The following is a 25010-nucleotide window of genomic DNA, read 5'->3' as shown; positions in this document are numbered from 1 at the left end:
ATTGCAGCCTACTAAATATGGGGCAGTTCTACTCTGTCCTATAGGGTTGCCATGAGTCAAAATTAACTAGAGGGCACCTAACAACAACAGCAACACATCAGAGTGCATAGTGAGCTAGGAGGTGCTCTGAAAAGGAGAGGTTTATTTCTTGTCCCAAGTTTAGTGAATGGCGGTTGCATCCTGTGGGCAAGGCTGCCTGCTGCAGAACCTTCTTTCATCTTGCGTTGTTGAGGTTAAATGCCCAGAGCATTAACAAACACTTGTTCCTCAAGTCAGTCTCATAACCAGTGTTGTGGCATTTCCTGAAGATAACTCTTATTTAAAGTGAGGGGATAGGGAAAACAAACCTTTTCCTTATTAAAGAGGCCGGATTAATATAGTTAGGAATAAAACAACAGCCTCCAATTTGCTTGATGATGCAGAGAGGGTATCATGTTGGATTTTGGAGTTTAATCAGAAGCATTTCTGCCCTCCAGTCTCCTGGGATCTGGCACGCAGAGGAGGGATAACTAGGGGGCATCCAAGAAATGCTCAAGACAGTCACACAATTGTCCTAGTATCAGTTTCTGATGAATTTATCCTACATCAGAAAAGGCATTGTATATGTTGGTATTTGCCCGATTGGTTAGAGCAGGCTGGCTGTCCAGTAGAAATGTAATAGGAGCCACATATGTAATTTAAAATTTTCTAGTACCCACATTAAAAAAAACAAGTTTGATTTTAATTTTTAAAATAAAATTAATTTTAATAATATATTATCCTAGTATATAAAAGTATTATTATTTTCACAAGCAGTCAATATAAAAATTTTCATGACATGTTTACTTTTATTTTATATATATTTTTTGGTATTAAGTCATTGAAATCCAGTGTGTATTTTATACTTACAGCACATCTCAATTTGGTCTAGCCACATTTTAAATGCTAAATAGCCACATGTGGCTAGTGATAAATTCATCGGGCAGGCAGTATTAAGGGATGAAGTATAGTGCTTTTAACACTGTCACCCTTTTTCCATGGGGCCTGTTGAAGATTTTAAGCCATTATAATGCACATCTTAAATAATTAGGTCATTCATTGATGATTGGTATCATTTTTATTGTGAAGAAATATTCTTTAGTAAGTATCTCGGGCATTGATTATAGACCCTGAGAAAAATAGTCTCTTTTTCCTCTGTAAAATGAAATTTGCCATGGCAGTGTTTTGTTCTATTGTACGCAGGGTTGCTATGAGTCGGAGCCAACTCGATGGCATCTAACAACAGCAACAAAATGAAATTAATACTGGTTTTGCAAAAAACAAACAAACAAACAGTTTGAGGGCTATGTGTCAGATAACTTAAATATATTACATTGTATCCTCACAACAGTTCTAGGATATGGATACTACTATTCACATGTTGTCGAGGAGGAATTTGAGCCTCAGTTCAAATAGATTGTCACTCACACAGTTAAGGAGTGACAGTGCCAAGAGTTGAGCCCAGGGCTGCCTGCCTCGAGAGCTTGTGCTGTAACCACCACATCGAGCCATCTTCCTGCAGGTCTCAGTTCTCATGGCCGTTGGGTATGGCAGGCAGTGACTTATGGTTAACTCTTCATAAATATACACAATTCTTCAGAAATAATGTAATAATGAAAATGACGGTTTCAGCATCGTAACTAATGACAGTTGAGAAAATACATTTTTCTAGTGTAGAGAAGGCTCCATGTTTATTTTGCCTCTATGACAACAGAATTCGCCATTTATCTCAATTGCCAGAACAACTCTTAATTTTTAGCACATGGCTGGTGCCATGTGCTTGTCCTCTGGATTAAGCTACCTGCTTACCTCCTGCGATTGTAAAAGACTTAGCAAGGCTTATAATCGACAGGTTCAAAGTTCTGTACTTGATCATCTGGAATTGGGTCTGTGCTATAATAAAAGAAAAATAATACAGTAAGCTCTAGATATAGGACTAGAACCAGAATTTCTTTCTTTTTTTCTTCTTAACCATATCTAAATTTTGTTATAAATGCATTTTCTTTTTATATTGCTTTTCTTTTATTGGAACGTATTTTTTAATTTTCTCCATTCTTAATTTGTTTTCTAAACACGCTCCCTGTCTTTCCATCCCTTGTCACCTTTTCTTTTTCTTTCTTTTTACCTGGGGAGAGTGATAGGATCAAATGGCTAAATCTCCCTTTTTTGTATGTATTTCTGCTCATCCTTTGATAGCTTGCCTCTCCAAGAGATTTCCTGGTTCTAAAGGCTTTTTAAGCCAATCCCTTCATTTTCTTCTTCTTCACACTGGACCTCAAATTTACTATTTACTGTTTGTCATTTCTCTTGTCATTGTCACTAGTAATTGCATGTATTTTTCCTGCTTTCCTCTGCTTTTGTAAAAATTGCATTGCATTATAAAAACTATAATCATTTAGATCAAAGTCTAGTAAAAAGGTAAATTTTGCTAGATGTTAAAAATAACCTGTTTATGATATTCTTCAGTATCTCATTTTTATGTGCTTCAGAGAAAATGCTATTATCATACACTCCTGTATAATGTTTTGTTTTATAAACGACCTCAAAGTCCTTTTTTTTTTTAAGTAGGTGATACCTGTGAGGGGTGGATAGTTGCTTTTTTGACTGTACGGAGTTGTTGATATCATGTCAGATAATTGCTACCTTCTGTCGCTGAACTAAAATGTTTTGGAAATATTTCTGTATTGGCAGTTTCTAAACATAAGCCTCTACTTGTTGTAGACCCCTGTACTTTAATGTTGCATTCTTATATCTAATTCACTAAACTTTTAGTATTAAAAAAGAAATTAACAGGGTCCTAAGTTTTTTCAGTAGATCATAGACTTGAGAAAGATTTATGCTTCCTAAGTAATGGACACATGATTGCTTATGAAGCAACCTGATTCATTGAAAGATCTTATCTGTGATTCCCAGATGTATGACACTCAAATGTTGACATTAGGAACTGAACATGGATTTTCAGCATCGAAACTTATGTACACAAAGGTATTAGTGAAGCAGTGTATGGCACCACTGACTCCATGGCACTATGTGTGCATGTGCTTAAATCATTAAAAATAGAAATCAACTTGCTTCCTTGGACAAAGATCATATACCAGTATGTAAGAGTTAAAAGGTCTAAATGGGGCTTGGTCCCTGCTAGTAAGGACTCTAATGAATGTCCTATAAAATGCTGTTATGCTTGCTTAGGAAGATTTTTACAACACCTTCAACTACATTGAGGGCAGAAACCGTATCCAACTTGTTCTCGCTTGTATCCTTGAAGCCGAGGTGATGCCTGGCACTCAGTAGGTGTTTGTTGAATAATTGTCAAATACGTGAATGACGGCAGAGACAATTTGGAGGAAATTATTTCATATAATAATATTTTATATTATTACATACCTTAAATACATTTGGGAAGAAACTGAGTAGAAATGCATAAGCATTTGATATACCAGCGATGGTCACAATAAAAAAAAATCTTTTATAAAGCATCATGTGAACAGGCTTAAGTTTCATCTTTGTTTAAAAATATTGGTCTGTTCTACTCTTATCTCATTTCCCCCCCATAAATCTATACCTTGGGTAGTGCCATTGCTATGAACAATAATGCTGCTTTGGTGTTCTCAAGAATTTAGTCAATAGTTGTCCCAGGTATAGTGTGACTTGTTAGACTGTTGTGCAGTCTTAATAATAACTACCATGATCTTTAATGATAACAATTCTTAATGAGTATTATTATTGTTAATAATGATTATATTTAATAATTATACCCAATACTTATTATCTTTAATAATAATAATTAGCACATTCGAACTAGTTGCACCATTGTATTATCTTTAGAACAAAAATCTAAATCTGTGACTGGGGTAGTTTTCAGAATGCTCCCACCCTCTGCTTTCCAGATCTGAGTGAGTCAGGAGGCTTCTAGGGTTGGGGCGACAGGGAGGGGCCTCTAGAAAACTCACTCTTATGCGTTCTATGTGTCAGAGGCTATACTCCCATAGACTGTCATTTTACACAGAGGTTGGATTTTTATTGTGAAGTGACGTCTCCATGACCAGCTAAACCGCTACCTCCCCATCCCTCTGCCTGCTCATCTATCCTTCATAGCTTTTGATTTTTCTTGTACAATACAAAAAGGAAGACCCAGAGCAGGTCCTTATTCCATAGCATACTCATTTGTGTGACTTACGTAGGGCAGAGTTCATGTTTATTACTTGCATATTGGTAAAACTTTGATCTTCTTCTGCTTTGGCTATGTTTAGATTTAAATGCCTGTATGACTTTTTAAAAATTAAAAAAAAAAACAGTTAAAAAAAATCTTTGGCAAATTAAACAATTTTTAGCTTTTCACACTTTTATACAAAGCAGAGAAATATTTCAGTGACAACAGATTTCAACAGATTTTCAATTAGACTAATTTGCTTTATTCTTTAGGATAGTTTACTCCTTTTCTCTGAAAACAGAAGAAGAAACTGGTGTTAATGTATAAAATGATACTTAAAAAGAAGATAAAGTTTTGTATTTAGATGCACATTTTGATATAACTTAATTTTAAGTTAATACTTTCACTATCAGGGGATATTTCAGGTTAATTGATGACCTAGTTACCAGAATTAAAAAAAATAATAATAAGAAAGGACTTCTTTTAAATTCCTACTGACTTTCTTACACATATTCACGTAAACGTTTAGTCCCTGAAATCAAACATGCCTCCCTGGTAGGTATCTTATAAATGGAAGTTTTAAAATACATTTCCAGATTTATTTTAAAAAATCAGATTTGATCTGAAAATATGAATGTTGATTAATAGTTAATGGTAAAACGATAGCCACCAAGGATACAAGGCCATGTGAGGGCACCTTGACCTCTCCCATGTGCCAGCTATGAACTTGAGGTCCCTCAGTCCAGATACCTCTGTATAGTGCATTCCACTTTTTAATGACTGGAATCAGAGGGCTTCTGCCACTGCCCTGGGCAATCCTGCTGCAGTCTGATAGTAATAATGGAAGGGGAAAAAAAATCCACAGCTTTCCATTAGGCCCGTACGACTAAGAGGATTGTTTAATCTAAACCACTGTCGATCACAGATGAGTGACTTTTATAACTGTCTCTTCCCTTCTCATCATGGTGATTGAGATTTGCTTTGTAATGTTTGTGTTTTGCTCTTGAATTTTGTCCCTTCAGGTTTGATGATTCCTGTCTTTTGTGTGGTGGAGCAGTTGGATGGCTCTCTTGAATATGACAACAGAGAAGAACATGCCGAGTTCGTCCTGGTTCGAAAAGACGTTCTTTTTAGCCAGCTGGTGGAGACCGCGCTCCTGGCTCTGGGGTATTCCCACAGCTCCGCGGCTCAGGCACAAGGTACTACTAATGCATCTCCCCTCCTCTCCCATTGCCTCTCATGTGTCATGATTTGAGGAAGAGCATGTTCCCTAAAATAATTCTCCAAACAAGAGTTGAAGGAGAATTGTCAGATTTACCATCCTTCCTGAACAATGAACAGCAGAATGTTTCTTGCAGAGTCTTGTCTTGTTGCTTTGGGAAGCATTTGACCAGCACCTCTAAAGCTTCCCAAATCCACTTGCATTTCAAAGTGATTGTCATTCATCATTCTCTGTTATTTTCTCTAAGTGTGCAAATTGGTATTCTCAGAGATAGTGCTGAGATGTTTGCCTCCTAACTTATCCGAACTTTAATACATGATTTATAAGAATTCAGTTTTTAAAATTTACTTATTGTTTTGGGTGTATGGCATCTGTACTTTATTACCAGCTTTTAATTAAACAGGAAGGAAAAGAAAGGATGCATTTTACCCTTTTGTATCTTTGAAAACTGTAGTTTTGATGTGGTCCATTCATTTAAAAAAATCACGGTGTTTTTGTGATCAATTCCTTTTACCTATTTAATTAAGTATTAAAATGGTATCATAATTGCAGCATGTATTGTACAGCTCTGGGGAGCCCACTGTGAGCTTGTGTTGCTTCATTCTGAAGCATAGGCCGTTGTTCTTTCATGCCAAAGAATTAACAAAACAAAAACCAATAACAACAACAAAAACCCAAAGCCTTGAAGAATGAGGAAAAATAATATTTTTTTGACTCACTTCAATGATTATACTTATATTTCAGCTGAAGTGATTGAATTGCATAAGTTTATGATTATAGTTATACTAAAAGAAATATATAACGTCCAGGTCTTTTTTTTTTTTTTAAATATGTTAACTTCCTATATTATTATCTTTGCTTAACATTTGTGCATGTGCCAGGAATTTTTGCTTTATCTTTTTTGTGAGTCTGTCTTCTTACCATTCCTGACAACTATCAGTTGGAATCTCATTTATTCTGATGAAGAAACTATGAGTGATTCAGCAATTTATACTAAAAAAAACTAACCCACTGCCATGGGTTCTGACTCATAGCAACCCTATAGGACAGAGTAGAATTGCCCCATAGGGTTTCCAAGGCTGTAAATCTTTACGGAAGCAGACTGCCACATCTTTCTCCCCTTGAGCAGCTTGTGGGGTGAAATCGCCGACCTTTTGGTTAGCAGCCGAGTGCTTTAATGACTGTGCCACCAGGGCTCTGCAATTTATACAAAGTTGTAAATACGGTGACAAAGGACATGGAATTTAAATTCCAAAACTCTTGACTCTGGTTCTATAAGACTATTTTTTTTTTTTAAGAAATATTTGAATTAAGTATTTACGTTCTATCTTACTTCTACCAATAAAGCAACTCCTTTCAAACCAAGAGTCATGAGTGTTTTCCCAGGGCAGGTAGTGCCCCACTGATAATTATGAGTCCAAGTGTAGTCTGAATCCCAGTGCTTAGCCAGTCCGGGTGCAGTAACGTACCTGAATCCTAGAGTCCGCTGCTTTCAAAACAGCGTGATAAAGGATGATTCATTTCCTTTCTGCAACGACTTTCCTTCTTGTGTGAGGGATTCAGGATTTGATCCTAAGCAAATTGCATCCTGGGCACCATTGCTTTTATTTCATGCTATGCGCCTAAATGAAGTAAAAGAAGCCCCCCTCCCTTCCCCCCATAAACTTTTCATGCCATTTTAGGGATTTTTTTTCTGAATGTAAAGGTCATTGTATCCCACTGCTTGCATCCTGGTGTGCCAGCTTCCTGTTTGACAGGGCTATCCGTCTCAGTTAGCACGGCGGCTCAGCGCGTCGTGAGCTAACATGTGGAACACAGAGCACTAAGTGGCCGAGATTTGATTCTTGGCACAAGCTGAGGGAAGGGGCTCTCAGGAAATTTGCACTAGGGAATCACACTGTTCCATTCAATGATGTGGACTGAGAGTCCTACTCACCAAGGTGAGATATACTCACAATAAATCTAGTCTACAGTGGAGGATAAAATGGGAAAATCCAAAGCAAATATTTGCTTCCTCAAAGTGCTTGAAATCTAAGGTGAAAAGATACTAAATATTACCTTTTTCTTTTTTATTAAGTTGAATCCATGTTCTGAAGGTGCCCTAGATTACAGGTCTACTTTATTTTGTGAGTAAACAAAGACTTTGTCATTAGGTCCTGTACTGTAATCTCAGAGGGTAGAGGGTGAAAATCAGGTTTTTTTTTTTTTTTTTTTAAATTGTTTTAAATTAGGCTGCCAATCTCTGCTTTGAGTAAATGGAAAAACTTTGGATTGTTTATTTGGTCATGAATGTATTAGATTTTTTTTCCATTCAGATCATTAAAAATATGTAGTCTGCTGCATGTTTGCTACAGGCCAAGCAGCAAGTGTGATGAGAGGTCCCTCTCACTGGATAAACGCAGAGCAGGGGAGAGATGGAGAGCAAAATGGGACCGCACATCCGAGGCATGAGGTCTTCATGTGTGCAGTTTTTTTTTTTTTTTTTGTCTTTTGGTTTGTTTGTTTATTTGTTTAGTGTTTAGGCACTTTCCCCACCATAGGGGAGTCACTGGGGGACTTCCAGGCAAATTCATCTGTAGCAGAAAAGCTGCAGTGTTCCTGAATCTCTTTTTCCTATACTGGGAAAGTTGGGCAGTGCTACATTGCAAGGGTAGCGGATTGCTTGAGCCTATTTTAAAAAACTGAACTTCTGGAAACATGATTTTTCATTTTGATATGACCAGAAAAACAGTTTCCGTCATTGATTGGAAGTGTATTTTAGATTCTCAACAACAACAATAAAATAAATACAATTAGGGGGAAAAAAAGTTTTTAGATTGCCTGTAAAGAGGAAATATATTTGCAGTGCCCTTACTTTGGAGTAGTGCTCAGGTCCCGAGGACAAAAGATAGTGGACCTGTGTTCTTGTGAGCCTGGAGTCGCCATTTTCTTTTCCTGAGAGGGTGTTCCCTTCCCTCCAAGTGAGTTAAAGATATTTTAGTAAGAACGAATATTTGCTTTGAAAGGATGATAGAAATTATACTAAAACAGAATTCAGGATTTTTTTTTCCCCTTTGTAGACAGTAACCTTTATTTGACGACCTGATGTTGGGGCCCAGGAGATAATAAGGAACACAGAACACTGTGGTGAATCTTGGGCACTGTGCTTCTAGCTGACCCCAACCCTCCATCCCCCAACACATGCAGGGCTGTCGGTGATTCTCAAGGATATGCGATACGAGATGTGGGATTCATCTGACTTGCTGTTTTGCATATGCAAACAACAGAAATATGGCAGGTCCTTTGCTTTTCCTAGACTAGGTAGCCTAAGGTGTAATGAACAGCATGTATGGTTTACACTATACTATAGCCTATTCATCTAGGTCTCTGTATCCAGAGTCTCCTAGTCTTTTGGAAGAGTATTAACCCGGGGCACTGTTGCTACTAGGAGGCCATCAGAGCCTCCTCTAAACTTAAACTCACCACTTACTTTTTCCTTCTTTTCTTCTTCCTTTTTCATCCTTTCGTTTCTGCCCCTTGGAGCTTTTGCTAATACCCATCAACCTTCCCATACTGTCCAGAGAGTTCTTTAGCCCACCACTGAAGTAGCTATTTGTGCTTGCCAACATGCATGGTGGGCTTTGGGATGGTGCAGTGGTGGCAAGGCCATTCTGCATCGTGCACGTTTGACTTAATTTGTGAGTGGGCACTTTATCTTTCCCCTGCTTTCGGTAATTTAAAAATAAATTTTAGGATTTATTTTGACTAGAAAAAGCAAACAGGCTAACCAATAAATAAGCAAAAATCCTTTCTGGCTGGGTACTTTTTAAGTCATGGGTACAAAGATTGTGGGTACAAAAGGCGATGTATTTTTTGCCATTATTTTTTGTCTATGTTAGAAAAATTAAATTAATGAAGTCACTTAAAATGATGTTTTTAGAAAGTGGGACAGAAACATGTACTTAACACAGTGTTTCATGAATAAACTAGGATGCTAAGTACAGCTGCAATGATATATAAAACTACGCATATATGCATAGAAGACAGACAAAGGAGATATATTTAAAATGCCAACAAAGTGAGTGGTGGGATTATGTGGGATTTTCTTTTTTTTTAATAATCAGAAAAAATATTTAAATATGAAATTTTACTTCCTGCATGAATTCTTGTTTGAATAAGTAGAAAGTTGTTCTTTCTACCATATTCCTCAATTTTAAAAAGCAGTTCGTTTTGTCCTTAATTTACCCGTAAGTGTAAAACTCGTATACTATACAAACGCATTTCTATTGTTTTTTCAGTGTAAGATTAAAAAAAAAAAATCAGTAAGTCGTTAATGAGCCCCTGTGATGTATAAACCAAAGGATTTCTTAGAGACTTAGTAGTGCTAAACCAAAAAAACCAAACCTGTTGCCGTCAATTCGATTCTGACTCATAGCAACTCTGTAGAACAGAGTGGAACTGCCCCACAGGGTTTCCAAGGAGCGGCTGGTAAATTCGGTTAGCAGCCATAACTCTTAACCACTGCACCACCAGGGCTCCTTAATAGCGCTTAAAAAAAACCCCCAAAAACCGAAACCCATGGCCGTCGAGTTGATTCCAGCTCACATCGATCCTGTAATGCTAGGTAACACCAGTTGAGCAATTACTATGTGTCAGGCCCTATCCTAAGAGATTTACATGTACTAACTCATTTAATTCTCACAACTGCCTTTTAAAATGAGTTCTTTTACGTTTCCCTTTTCACAGATGAGGAATCTGAGGCAAAGAGGGAGGGGAAGTAACTTGCCCAGGGGCATAAGATGAGTGGGCGGAAGAGCTGAGAGAGCCCAGTGACTCACCTAGAGAGTCCTTAACCACAGCTCTGTCTCCTGACAGACCTGCTTGCAGGGAGTTCATTTGGGATGGAGTCAATTCTAATTTAATGCTTGCGATTTACTTTTTTTTTGATTTGCTAAATTTTATTAAGCCTTTACTCAGAAAAGATCCTGCTGTGTATTTTTAAATGTATCAGGTGACTTAGTCCTCACAACAACTCTTTCTGTCATTATTATTTCCATTTTACAAAGAAAGAAATCAGGCTATAGAAGGGTTTACTAACTTGCTCAAAGTTGCAAAGTTAGCAAGCAGAGGAGTCATAATTCAGAACTCAAGGATTTTTTTTGTTGTTGAGAATATAACACAGTGACACATATACCAATTGCTCTTTACTTTTTGACATAAGCCCTAAAAGGCAGATTTTTTTTTTTTGGATTGAGTATTTACTAGATATAATTTGATAATGATTGGATATATTTGATCATGATAATATTACATATATTTCATTCCCATGATGAAACATATAGGGATACTTTTTCAAGGTAACTTAAAACAAACTTTACAATGCAAAACAACAAACAACCAAAAATCTCAGAATTTTTTTCCATTGAAACCATCTCCTGAAACCAAGTAGAGGGCCTATAGTAGGTTGAGTAATTCAAATACACAATTGTTTATCAAGGCAAAATGATCCCTGATATGAAAATGTAGCATATTCCTTAATAATTCTGACCTCCAAATTACTTAATTCAGCAGTATTAAGTGCCTACTATGTGCCAGGCACTATTCTAGGCTATGACAGATAAAAAACTGAAAAAATAAAATTCTGATTGCATGGAGTTTATTGTTTTTAGTTTAATTATGCATGAAAAGTTTAGTGTGTGGAATCATCAGCTTTTTATGACCTTCTGACCTCAGAAATATTGAATGCTGAAGTGCAGAGAATAGAACTACAACTAAAATTTGTTTATAAGTTTGATGCTAATATTTAATTAAATGTCATTTTATTCCTGGAAAATTCTAAAGAATTCCTCCTTCTCTTATAGGCTGTAGGAAATAGATGACAAGATGGGAAGTGTGGGCTAACATTTTCTAGGAAATCCTTGCTTTGCTTCATTAAAATAAAACTATTTTCTATCTCTGTCCATTATCTTCTCCATTTTTAAAATAGGGCTATATTTGGCTTTCATTTTAATTGGGGAAAGTCTTCTGCTCTTGGAGGCTCATTTCTTCAGAACGCAGGGGCAGCCACTTGTGGTAGGGTTCATTCAGTCGGTGTTGAAAGAATGAACAAATGAACCTGAAGATAATACTTATTGCCCTGGAGAAATATACATAGTCCTAAAAAGTACTGGTTTACTTTCTTCAATAATTATATTTGAACACATGGACTGGAAACCATTGTGTTCTCTTATAAAAGAGTAATGTATAGCATAATGTGAGGCCCACAGGCATTCAGTAAATGTTTGTTGAATTAATGAATACATAATTTTAAAAGTTTTATTTTACTAACCTTTACCCATGAAGAGTTTTTCCTCTGTGTATCACTATGAAGTTGGCTTTCATTCCTTTCATTAGGTATTGTTGCCAGAAGTGAAATATATTTTGACTCCTTATTGATCAGCTATTGCCATTTCCAGATTACTCCATGTTAACATGTCAAGGATGTTTTGACTATGCTCATGGTGGCAAAATAGTGCAATAATAACTTTTAGAATCATGAGGGGATAATTATTCAAAAGTTACTTGTGGAATTGCTGTAGTCCCAATTCTTCTGATCAAAACTTAAGAGATCTTTTGTCAGTGTTACCTAGACCTCATCTGTTTGAAAGCATTGCATGTAGCGAGAATGATTTCAGTCTATGAACTAGAAACAATGGCAAGAACAAACAAATAGAATATAGTTTAAAACCCAGACAGTAGAGATAGCTATGTAAAAAATTAGCAACTTCATTTCCTAATTTTTGTAGTGGACTAGCACTTTACAAAATGCTATTGGGAATAACTTTAGATAGAAGTTACTTTTAATGTAAGTTTTATTATTTGAAATGAGTATTTTCAATTTAAATTGTGTATTGTTTAAAATACTGTTCTTAAATTCTTTAAAGCTTTTTATTATGTAAAAATACAATATATACAAAGTAAAGAGACTAGTGTGTTAAATACTCAACGACACATAAGACCAACATTTGGCAGTTCATGGCCAATCTTGTTTTATTTCTGCTCCCACCCACTTCTCACGCCTCCACCACTGGTTTATTTTAAAGTACATCCTAGATCCCATATTTCATCCAAAAATATTTTACTATACATTTCTCAAAGATAAAGATGCTTTTAAAGACATAACCACAGTACCATCATCATCACTCCTCAAACAACAACAACAAAAAGATAACCATTCCTTAATATCATGACCTATCGCCTGTCAAGTTCAAATTTCCCTGTTTATTTTATAATTTTTTTTTCAAGTGTTGGTTTATTCAAATTAGGAGCCATACAAATCCATAAATTGTGTTTGATTTTGGTGTCTCTAAAGCCATTGGAATCTATAGATTTCCCATCCTCTTAAAATCTTTAAATTCTTTTCTAACACTTGTATTTGTGACTTTAATTCAGAATTATTTTTGTTCTGCTCAACTTAATGTAAATGCTAACCCTGTAAGTACCTGCAAATACTATGATTTCAAATAAAAAATTTAGTATGCTCAACCATAACCTTGGAAAGGGAATTCACAAATTCATAGTTTTGTTTTGTTTTTGTTTTTGTTTTTGAGGGGGCATGATTAAAAGATACATGTTGTCTGAGGTCAAAAGGTTTTTCATGCCTTCAAACTTTGACATTTTCCCCATTGAAAATGTTTAAAATTATCTTGAGCCCTGCCTTGCTCCCTTTCTTTCTTCCTTTGGCTCTCTTTTTTTCCCCACTTTTCTGTCTTTAATTAAACTCTCATGTTTGGGAGACTCCCAGCAGTTTTTTTCTTTTTAAGGGCAATGTTGAAAAAAAGGTATGTATTTAGATATCTTAGGCCTTGAAGCAAAGTTTTAACAAACAAGCTACTTTCTGAAAAATTCTGTGGCTCCCAAAAGAGAGCTAAAAAAACGACCCAAAATTACTGTTAACCATGTCTCAGTCCTTACTAGAGCTGACCAGGCAAAAATGCAAAACACTGGCTGGGCTGATGTAATTGTTTATCAAGATCCCCATGCTCTTCCCACTTCTGCTACAGAAAACTAAATATTCGTGTGTGTGTGTGTGTGTGTGTGAATTTATTCATTTATTACAAATATAAATATATATACCACACACGAACCTAAAACACTGCTTTCTAAATAAATGCCAAGGAAAAATAAAGCCATCTTGTTTCCCAGTCCAATACATACTTCAGAATAAATATCTAATAATAAATGTTTATAGTTGTATATTCCTTATATTTGTTTATATTATCAAAAATATGTTATTCTAAATATATACATATGTAATTATGACTCACGTGAAGGTCAGTTGATGGAATTCTTGAGTATATGTAAATTTCCAGAGGGTAAAGACCCTATCCAACTTGATTTGCAGAATGCCTAGCAGTTGAGTAGGTGGTGCTTGATAAAAAGTATTTGAGGGCAGTGAGTTCAAGAATGATCTTGCTTTACCTGTGACCTTGCAATTTCTATTTGAATGCCCATTTTTAAAAATCGTATCAGAGGAAATAATTCATTAAAAAAAATCTAGCTTATTATTTCCTCCACGATGAAGGAAGTGTTTAGCAATGTTTTCAGTTATCTGTTTTGTTTGGGGCCTTAGACTATGGTAGCAATTAGCTTTGGTGTGCGTTTAAAACTGTTTATAGTCCTTCTTACAGAAACCCTGGTAGTGTAATGGTTAAGAGCTACAGCTGCTAACCAAAAGGTTGGCAGTTTGAATCTACCAGGCGCTCCTTGGAGACTCTGTGGGGCAGTTAGAACTATAGGGTCCCTGTGAGTTGGCATCAACTCGTTGGCAACGGGTTTGGTTTGGTTTTTTGGGTATAGTCCTTCTTGGAGTTTAGGTGTTAATAACCATGACCTGGAGGGGACTCCCTTTGAGTTCCGTGTCCTGGCATTCATGTAAAGTGATCCAGGTAAAAAAGACACACCCTCAGTGATACACAACCTTTATTTAATAATGGAAATTGTTTTCCATTAAAAGTATACAGTTTCGAGTAGTTACAAGTAGGAAACCTGCAGCCTAAAATTGGTGATACTCTGATATAATTTATATTGTGATTAATGTTTTATTCTATTACCTCCTACTATCTTTTACTGTGTATTGATTTTATTTATTTATTTTTTTAATTGTGCTTTAGGTGAAAGTTTACAGCTCAAGTTAATTTTACTGTGTAGAGATTTTCAATGTAAGGTAGAGAACATTTGCCAAAGACCCAGATCTGTTTGGCTTTAAAAAGAAGCAGCACAGATTCCGTTCAAGGAACTCATTTAGTAAAAAGCACATTCATTAAACACTTATAAATGCTTTAATAGTGCTATTACCTTTTGGGTAGATCCTTTAAATTTAAAGCTCTCCATTGATACATCTCTCTGTCTTGGTGTTATACCATCATATTCCATCTCTAAATTAAAGTCTGTGTTGACATTCATGATGGGCAGTAAAAAATTCTTGGCTATAGAGCATTTTGTAATATTAAAGTACTTTTTTAAAACTCCCGGCTCCTATTTTTTTCATTTTTACTTAGAAAAGAGCTCTCTTCATCTACATCTTATAATTTCAGTTAATCCTTTTTGAATGTGTGAAATATCAGAAGTGTAGCCTCTTTCACTTCGTATTTGAATGTACATTTATTTCACATTTATACTTTGAACATCCAAATTCCTCAGGTACAGTGTCACTGTATTTTTAAATTCTTACGGGATCTCAACTCCTTACTAATTCATTTAGTGGCAGAGTATCAGTAAATGGGCAATTTATTAATTATATATTTGGCTAGCTCAGTACATGAGGCGTGACCCTGAGCAGTTAGGGACCTCTTCTATCTTCAGCTGACAGAGGAAAGCTCACTTGTGGTTGTGGGAAGCAAGGGTAACAAGGGACCATTCAGCTGGCTGTTTGGTCACACTTGGGTACCTTGGTTTGGCTTCCTAGGTGCCAGATAGACTTTGCATGACTGTGATGAGCATTTAAAACCCAGTGCTTTGAAACGCGCTGCTCTTTGACGGCAGCTTTGAGAGCTCTAAAGAGACTTAAGCTAAACCTCTATAACACGTGCCATTTGTTTGTTCAAAAGCAGTAATTGGCAAAATTATTTGTGTGTCAGTGTGAGAAACCACAAAGGTTTTCCTCTGCCTGTCTATCTATTTTTGAAGAAATATTACCCAGAACAGAACAGCAAATCTGTGCTGCTGTTTTACAAGCTTGTTACTCAGGTTGGAAAAGATTGCTGCAGGCTATATGCAAATAGACAGCCTCCAAGGTCCTTCTCTGCTTTCAGCTTCCCACTGTCAAAGAAGTAAGTCCCATGTATTCTTCCTAACAATTTTGTAAATTAAAGAATGAGGTGCTGCATAGCTCAAATCTCTACCGTCAATGATTTGGCTGTTCAGGGCATAATAATCTCCCAGATAAAAGCTGGGCCCACCATCATGGGAGCCAAGTCAAGAGGGTAGTCTGTTTTTTTTTTTTTAGGTTTTTGTTTAACAAATTTTTTATTGTGTTATAGGTAAAAGTTTACAGAGCAAATTAGTTTCCCATTTGATAGTTTTGTACATAAAGTGTTCCATGACATTGGTTGCGTTCCCCTCAATGTGTCAGCACTCTTCCCATTTCCTCCCTGGGTTCCCTGTTTACTTTCATCTGGATTTTCTACCCCTTCATGCCTTCTTATTTTTGCTTTTGGGCGAATGTTGTCCTTTGCATCTGGTATAATTGACTGTTGGAAGGAATGTGTTCCTCTTGGTTGTTATGGTTTATTTTGTGGGCCTGTCTATTGTTTGGAGTGCTGGTGGTACGGTGATTAAGAGCTCAGCTGCTAACCGAAAGGTTGGCAGTTAGAATCCAACAGCTGATCCTTAGAAACCCTATGGGGCAGTTCAACTCTGTCCTGTAGAATCACTATGAGTCAGAATCGATTCCATGGCAAGGAGTTTGGTTTGTTTTTTTTTGTCTATTGTTTGGCTGAAAGGTCGTCTCCAGGAGTGACTTCAGTTCTAGGTCAGAAGGGTGTCTTAGGGCCATAGTCTGTTGCAGGGAGGGGACTGGTCTGTTCTTGATCAGAAGTTCTGACCAGTTTTACTGACTTCAGTGGTGGTTCTTGAGAATATATGCCCCAGAGTCATGGTAATAAAACAAAGCAAAAAAACTCGTTGCCATCAAGTTTATTGCAACTCAAAGCAACCCCACGTGTTACAGAGTAGAACTGCTCCACAGGGTTTTTATGGCTGTAATCTTTATGGAAGCAGATCTCCAGGCCTTTCTTCCATGATGCCACTGGGTGGGTTCAGACCACCAACTTTTAGGTTAGTAGTTGAGTGTAAACCGCTTTTGCTACCCAAGGACCTATGGTAATAAATAACAATTCTAAATGACTTGTTTTATTATTATGAATACAGTGATTCTTTTTAATTTTACTTTTTATTATTGTACTTTAGATGAAGGTTTGCAGAACAAATTATTTTCTCATTAAACAGTTAATATACATATTGTTTTGTGAATCCCACAGCATGTCAACACTTTCCCTTCTTGATCTTGGGTTCCCTATTACCAGCTTTCCTGTCCTGTCCTGCCTTCTAATCCTTGCCCCTAGGTAGGTGTGCTCCTTTAGTCTCGTTTTGTTTTATGGGCCTGTCTGTCTCATCTTTGGCTGAAGGGTGAACCTCAGGAGTGACTTCATTACTGAGCTAAAAGGATGTCCGGGGGCCGTACTCTCAGAGTTCCTCCAGTCTCTGTCAGGCCAGTAAGTCTGGTCTTTGTTTTTTAAATACAGTGATTCTTTAAAGGGGGAAGATACTTCTTTCAAAGGGGGCCTGTTTTAGATACTTGGTAATGGAAGATATGTCAGAATTATTTGAAAGAAAACATCTTATTAAGGTCTTTAGTCCTTTGAGAAAAGGCTAATTTGAAGAAATGCAGTTAAGTATTAATATTCCCATTTTGTGGACAGAAGAATTACAAAGAAACTTTTTAAGGTCACACCTTAATTATCTGGTTCTCTGGTGCATTATCATTTCATTCATTCATTTAATGAATATTTATTGAGCGCATATTGTGTGCTAGGCAATCTTCTAGGTATTGGGGAGACAGCGAAGAACCAAACATATAGTGTCCCTACCCTCAAGATGCTTACATTTCAGAAGGGGAGAATAGAAAATAAACAACTAAGTATACTATAAAATATTAGGTAGGGCCTAGCATTATCTTATAGGTACATTGACCGTATTCTTGCCATCTTATCTAGAGCTAGAATTCTGGCAAATTTAAGTGTCTGGAAAATAGCTGCTTAAGCAGAAATGTGGACAAAAATGAAGATTCTGAGTAGGTTTTGAACATTGAGAAAAATAACTGCCACAAATCTCAGGGAGGAAAGAATTGGCCATTTTGAGGCTCCTATCCCTATGTTCTACTCCGTCCTGTAGAGTTGCTGGGAGTCGGAATCGAGTCGATGGCAATGGGTTTGGTTTGGTTATCCCCTATGTAAGGGGCCCTGGTGGTGCAAAAGTTAAGTGCTTGGCTGTTAACCAAAAGGTTAGCAAACCTACCAGTGGCTCCAAGGGAGAAAAGACATGGTGATCTGCTTCTGTAAAGATTACATCCAAGAAACCCCTGTGGGGCAGGTCTACTCTGTCACATGGGGTCGCTATGAGTCAGAATTGACTCAGTGGCACCTAACAACAGCAGTAACCCCCTATGTAGGAAATAAAGATTTGAATAGAAACAAGGAGGAAAGAAATGCCCACTAAGTTGTGGAAGATGACAGAACTGTAAATATACAACAGTGAAGCCATTTGGTGTTAGCACAAGGTGTATCTCCTCCCACTTCAGGACACCCTGATGCTCACGCCGTATTTCTACACAGTGTAGTCACTGATGACCTTGAGACATCAGGGAGAGGTTTGATTCTATTCACATTCCTTTTTCAGCAGGCAGATAATAATATACTGTTTTAGAAAGCTACTCGGAACAAAGGTTAAAAAGAAAATGATGTAGACGCTGAAAAGTATTGTGAAAAATTTACTAATTCACATCTGAAATAGGATAAATGTAACATTGTTAGAATTAGCTTAAATTAAGTCATGGTTTAGTTTTTTGTGAAGGAAACTGATATTTTTACATAATAGATATGCTATGAATATATTTAATTAAATTAGCTAATATTTTTTCAGTGCTTCTTTGGTACCCGGCACTGTTCTAGATGCTTAACATATATTAATTAATTCATCTTTGTAATAGCCTTGTGAAGTGCATAATATTATTATACACATTTTACTGATGGGGGAAACTGAGGTTCAGAGAGGTTAATAGTTGGCACCAAAAACCGACTCCAGAGAACGTGTACTTAACTAATATCCGTTCAGTGGCATTATATTTCTAGTCTGTCAATGGAGTCTAGAATTGAAACTAATAGTAACTATATTTTACAGACATAAACCAAAGATTGACATTTTGGAACTGGTAACTGAATGTACATATATATTTTTAAATTGAGTGGGGGGGCTAGCTTCCTTTGAGTTTAAATAATAAAATTGAACTTGCTATCTTGGGATGACATTTATGAGAACTTATTTAATTCTTTTCTCATAATAAAGTAATGCTGGTTCGTTTTAGGAAAACAGAAAATGCAGAAAAAGTACAAAGAAGACAAAAATCTCTATGGTTCAACCACCCAGACATAAACATATGTGACATTTTGGGGGTATTTCCCCTTAGTCATAGTTATACGTGCATTTTTACTTAGTTGACATCATATGTATGCAATATTTTAACCTGTAGTTTTTTCATTTAACGTTATAATGTGTAATTTCCATATTTTTAATTATTATTTCTATTACTACATAATTGTGAAGTTTGGGTTGTCAAATCAAATGTGAAATATTAGATTTCTTTGGATTATTCAGAATGATTTAGGGATGGTCGATAAATTAAGAAGTGTTAAGTACAAATGCTTTGCCTAGCACATGCTGGGTAATCAGAATAATTCACTCCAATCTTTATGCAAGAATATAGTTATCTTTTGAAAATAAATTTCTTCTCATTTGGTTCATGCAGATAAAAGGGCAGTTATTTCAAAAATGTATGACATTGACCTATATTTCTTCTCACCTCTGCCTTGTACTAAAGAGTTAAGTTTTTTAATGTGGGAGAAGGGTAAAAAGACGTTGTGTCATTCAGGAAACTTTAGTTAATTGATTTCATATTTTGTTTTTATGGTAGTCTTGTTCTTACCCACATTTTGGTCTTCTTCCTGTTTAAAAAAACATATACACAGCATTGTGTGGGCTAGTTACTGAGTGCTTGCTAGTTTCACAATGACAATCCTGTATTAAAGATGTCCCTTGGCCCAGGAGTTAATAACTGATGACAGTTTGTCTATTTTTTAGCCTCTTGTTTGTGCTATGCACAGTAGAATAGAGATTTTATGAAAGAGTCATTGGAGGAAATGCTTAAGGAAGGCTTTTCCTGTGTTTGAATTGATTGAGGAGAGCCTGCTATTGGAGGTAGGGACTTTGTCAAAGGAATTGTGAAGGCTGTGGTGCTTGCAGGAGCGATCGGTTGGAATCCTTTTTTGTGGTTCGTTTCTACCGGACCTCCCAGTCCTGCTGGGCATGAAAAAGAGACCAGCATCTTTGTCTCCCTTCTCTATTTTATAGTTCTAAGAATGACCCATCTGCTTCTTTTCACAGTCTTCCGTTTAGCTTAGCAGCTTTAAGATGGGTCTAGTTAGAATTCAGACGTATTTGGCCATCTACCACAAGTTGTGGTCAAGTTGCCTCCAATTCATGGTGACCCCATGTGTGTCAGAGTAGAATTGTGCTTCAGAGGGTTTTCAATGACTGATTTTTCACAAGTAGATGGCCAGACGTTTCTTCAGAGGTGCCTCTAGGTGAACTTGAACCCCCAACCTTTTGGTTAGCAGCCAAGCAAGTTAACTGTTTGCACCACCAAGGGACTCCTACCCCGTAGCCTTTTTCAACAGTGGCGTTGGCTCCATTTCAGTTGTCATTCAGCTCAGTCTGAGGTGTGTCCCCAATGTAGGAGTTATTCTCTTCCTATGTGATTATGTTGATGGCCCTTGAATAGAGAGAAGTATTTACTTTTAATAAATATTTAGGCCCCTTTTTGTAGTAGACAAACCAAGGATTGGCCAACATTTATATAACTCAAATTATCTCTTGTAATATATCCATGTAACCAAAAATATCAATTTATATGAAAGAAGAGTTTTAATTATCAAGCCAGTGTTTTATCATAAGTATACACATCAGAAAGCTCTTAGGTATCACATTATATTATAATTTGCTGCTATGTTCTTTTTTTACTTGTAATCCCCAGTCCATAATAAAATACACCCATTCGAAGTTTAAACTAATGCAATTAAGATCGGCAACTGCTTTTCCATCTTACTTATTGAGGAGGAATTTCCTGTTGTGACTAATGATAAGACTGTGAATTTGTCCGTGTCTCTTGGCAGCTATTAATTTAACCAGCTAAATTAAAAAGAACAGGACCAACTCTATTGTAAATCGAGGATTAAAATACTTGCAGGAGTGGAGTATTCTCCTAGGGGACTCAGGGGTTTCGTAGCAGTTTATTTTAATGAACTGTATTGTCCTAAAGTTCACTAAAATAACCCATTTATCACTCAAAACAAGTGCCCAGTAGGGTATTTTTCTCTTCTCTTTCACTGGAATGTTTCCGTACTAGCAAAGAAGACATATTCTTACTATATTCTCATGCCTGTTTAGTCTTGAGAGAGAGAGAGGTGTATTGTTGATGATTATGATTCTATCAAGCACAGCTTACTCTGTGTCAGGCACTGTCCTAAATGTGTCACATATGTAACTCATTTAATGCTCACAAACCCTGTGTTATATAGGTACAGTTATCTCCATTTTACAGGTGAGGAAATTGAGGCACAGAGAGGTTAAGTGACTTACCTAAAGGCACACAGCAATTAAGTGATAGAGACAGGATTCAAATGTTCAAACATAGGTATTCTACTTCTTGAGACAGTGGCTTAGCCACTACATGCCTCCCCCGCCCCCACCCCCAGTTCTCTCTATGGCATGATTAAGACATCATTGTGATGTTAATGTTGTTAGCTGCCATCAAGTCAGCCTCTGACTCATGGTGATCTCATGCACAATGAAATGAAATGCTGCCTGGTCCTGAGACATCCCTCTGATTGGTTGTGGGTCGGACCATTTGTGATCCATAGAGTTTTCATTGCCTGATTTTCACAAGCAGATTGCCAGGCTTTCCTCTTTGTCCATCTTAGTCTGGGAGCTCTGCTGAAACCTGTTCAGCATCATAGCAGCACGCAAGCCTGCACTCGTAGACAGATGATGACCGCGCATGGTTTTGGCCAGGAATCAAACCCAGGTCTTGTGCATGAATTCTACCACTGAACCACCACTGCCCCCATAGCTGTGATGGTGAGTTATTTTTAAGAATATAAATAAAAACCTCTAAAAGGCCTGGGCTAATATAAACAGACTATCTCATTAAAATGCTGAACATTTCTTCCATTTTCTCCTGGGGGCGGACTGGGTGAAAGGGAGAGGGGCACAGAACTTCAAAGATAATATGAGTACATTCTACTTAATCTGAAATATTTTGATGCTTCTGGAAAAGTGAGATGATTTAATTTCATATATAATTGCATGAGGAATTATAAATTATGTTTTCTAAAATACGTATGACACTAAACCACAAAATGAACAGATAAAACTGATTTGTTCTCTGACAAATCAAGATATATGGCAGTGTTTTCATTACAAATGCCGTTTGTGCGGATGGAGCAGCTGAATATGCTCCAGTATGACATGAGCTGTTCCCAGGCGGCACTGCTTTCACGTGGACATCCCGGGGTGATTTACAACCCATACTAGAAAAATTTTAAAAACACACCATCAAGCAGAGCCCAGGTTGAACTTCTAAAGTCACGGAATGCAGATGTATCTTTCTAATTGACCTTCTTTAGAATAAACTACTCTTCAGAAATAAGTTGTTTGATCCTGGGGGGAGAATGGACTGTTTGAGGGCTGGGGATGCCATTTAGAAAATTTTCTCTCTTAGTGCATTTAATAGGTTCCTGGAAGGTATGTGTTGACTTCCGGAAAGTAATTATTCATAGTAAGACTGAGTAAGAATTCTTTTTTCTGCTGGGTGGACTGAAAACAGAGTGTGTTCTAGGTCTCTGTGGTGGTGGAATGTGAAAACTCAAAATTTGTATGTTGTGTGTTCAGGCACTTTTCAAAGGACCTGTGTCCTCAAGCTGTCACAATCATTTGTTTGTCCTGCATTTTAAAAGGGCTTTGAAATATGTGGAGCCAAAATAGTTCTGCTTGTAGTACTAGGGATTGTGTGAAAATGAAAGTGTCGTCTTCCTGATGGGAGGAGGTTGATATTGGTTGATTGCCAGCGGGACTGGGTTGTTGCTGTGATTTTGCTTTGCAGTGATGGATTTTTCACTGAGCCTGCCAAAATCACTTACCTGGTCCCCTTTGTGGTCCTTGACATCTGATTTATGATGGGTGCGCAGGAATAGTAGTGGAGACCAGATCTTAGAATCAAAGAGAAAATGGAACTAGTCCAGAAGGCAGATCAGATATATAAGAGGCATTATTCTGTGTAACTGGGACTTCAATTAGATACTTTCTGTAATGTTTTCTTTTTAGGTATGTTTTCTGTTATGTGTAACACAAGTTACCAAATTTAAATGTTAGAAATTATTAAACAATACAAATTAAACAATAAATAATATTGTGCTAAATGCTGAGGATGTAGAAGTAAACCAGGTTAGAACTGGAAAGTAAAATTCATTGATAGAATTTCACAGTTGTGTGCTAGTTTTTTCGTTTTTTTTTTAAATTAATTTTTAACATAAATGACTAACATAAATAGTGAAAAAGTATATTGGTTTACTAGTTTCTATTTCCTAAGGAACTAATAAAGCCTGTGTAGATTAAACACCTTCTTTGTTTTGAGGTATGACACTATTAATTGTTGGGTCATGGTGGCTTATCTCATGTAACTGTCAGATGAGCTGTCCAACCTGATGTAATAGGGGCTCTGGTTTCCAATTCAGTTCTGATTGAGGACGGCGTAGTGTGGTGGTTACGTGTTGTGGACTCTGGTGCTACCACTTCGCGGCTCTGTGAGTCTCTGCCTCAGTTTCATCATCTGTAAAATGGGTATAATAATAGTATCCCCTTCATAGTGTTATTATGAGGATTAAATGAACCAGTGTATGTAAAGTGCTTTCCATTGCCCTTGACACAGGGTAAAGGCTCAGTACGTGTTAGTTGCTATTATTATTACTTTACAGTGCAAAAGCCAGATATAATATATTAATTTCTTTTCTGTAGGTTTCATTCATATAGTCCTTCATTTTGAGATACTAGATGTGAATTGCCAGTATTAGTTTCTTAATCTCTATATATTTTTTTATACATAGGAATATTAGGTTCTCTGATATTCATGCTTTTTAATTGATAAAATCCCATTCCATAGCTTTGCATTAACTTGGAAAAAAATTGCATTGTTTTTTATGGATAACATGTTCTGTGCTACATTGCTTCTCTTTACTTTTTTTTCAAAGCACATAATATTTTTTATATATGCTGACAACGTCATAAGTCTTCTCCACAAAATCATCCAGTTGAAATTGTGCATTTAAAGAAATGAAATAGCTTTAATTAATAATAAATGAAAAACTTAAATTTTCACTGATGGCTTTGTAATCAGTGTACTAGTTTTTTTAGTCAAGCGACAAATGTTTTGCATCTATTCAGTCTGTCTTCTCCTTCTTTAGAGTTCCCAATATCAAGTTACCAACTTCAAATGTAACTTCACTACAGTGAAATATCTTATTTAATCAACTTTCCCCACAGTTGTGTTGAAAACATAAGGATTTTTTTTTCCCTTCCATTTCTCCTCCAAAATAATTGTTTGTATCTTTTCGCTTCTCAAGTGATTCCACTTGTGGAACTGCCTTGAAGCAAACCTAGGTCTGTGTGGAGCAGAAGGAATGGAAGTGTTTTCCTCTGTGGACACTTTGTCAGTAGGTGTTTGTATCCTGGAAAATTTGAATGTAATGAGAACTGAACTTGTCACCTGTGAATCACTGCTCCTTTTTTTTCATTTTCTCTCTTGGAGCGTCTCACAGGAGAGAGCTTCATGGCTGAATCCCATTATTTTGGTGCACTTTTACCTGGACTAAGCGGTTTTTGCTAAAAAAAAAAAGTAAATGATGATACTTACATGACTAAAGAGCCCAACTAGAGAAAGACATTAAACCAAAACCAAACCAAATCCATTGCCGTCAAGTCGATTCCAACTCATAGCGACTCTATAGGACAGAGTAGAACTGCCCCATAGGGTTTCCAAGGCTGTATTCTTTATGGAAGCAGACTGCCACATCTTTCTCCCGAAGAGCACCTGGTGGGTTAGCAGCTCTCGGTTAGCAGCTGGGAGCTTAACCACTGTACTACCAGGGCTCCTTGAGGAAGACATTAGGTCATGTTATATCATATCCAGTTATGTTACAGCATAATGCAATTGTGAACAGGACAGTGAGAAATGAAATGCCAGCAAACCCAAAAGTAGAATATAACTTATTTCTA

General features: G+C 36.7%; 1 protein-coding gene across 3 annotated transcripts in view; it reads left to right on the top strand.

The window, feature by feature from the left end:
- Nucleotides 1-25010, top strand: part of SATB2 (SATB homeobox 2) — a 204823-nt gene that overhangs the window by 21679 nt on the left and 158134 nt on the right. For all 3 annotated transcript variants that reach the window (XM_004378197.2, XM_004378196.1, XM_004378198.1), the window contains one exon: nucleotides 5191-5367. In XM_004378197.2, the coding sequence (XP_004378254.1) occupies nucleotides 5191-5367 (177 nt within the window). The remainder of the gene's footprint in view (nucleotides 1-5190; nucleotides 5368-25010) is intronic.

The sequence above is a fragment of the Trichechus manatus genome, unplaced genomic scaffold (assembly GCF_000243295.1).
Source record: "Trichechus manatus latirostris isolate Lorelei unplaced genomic scaffold, TriManLat1.0 scaffold00056, whole genome shotgun sequence".
Taxonomy (NCBI): Eukaryota; Metazoa; Chordata; class Mammalia; order Sirenia; family Trichechidae; genus Trichechus; species Trichechus manatus.
This window is presented reverse-complemented; position numbering and strand designations above follow the sequence as displayed.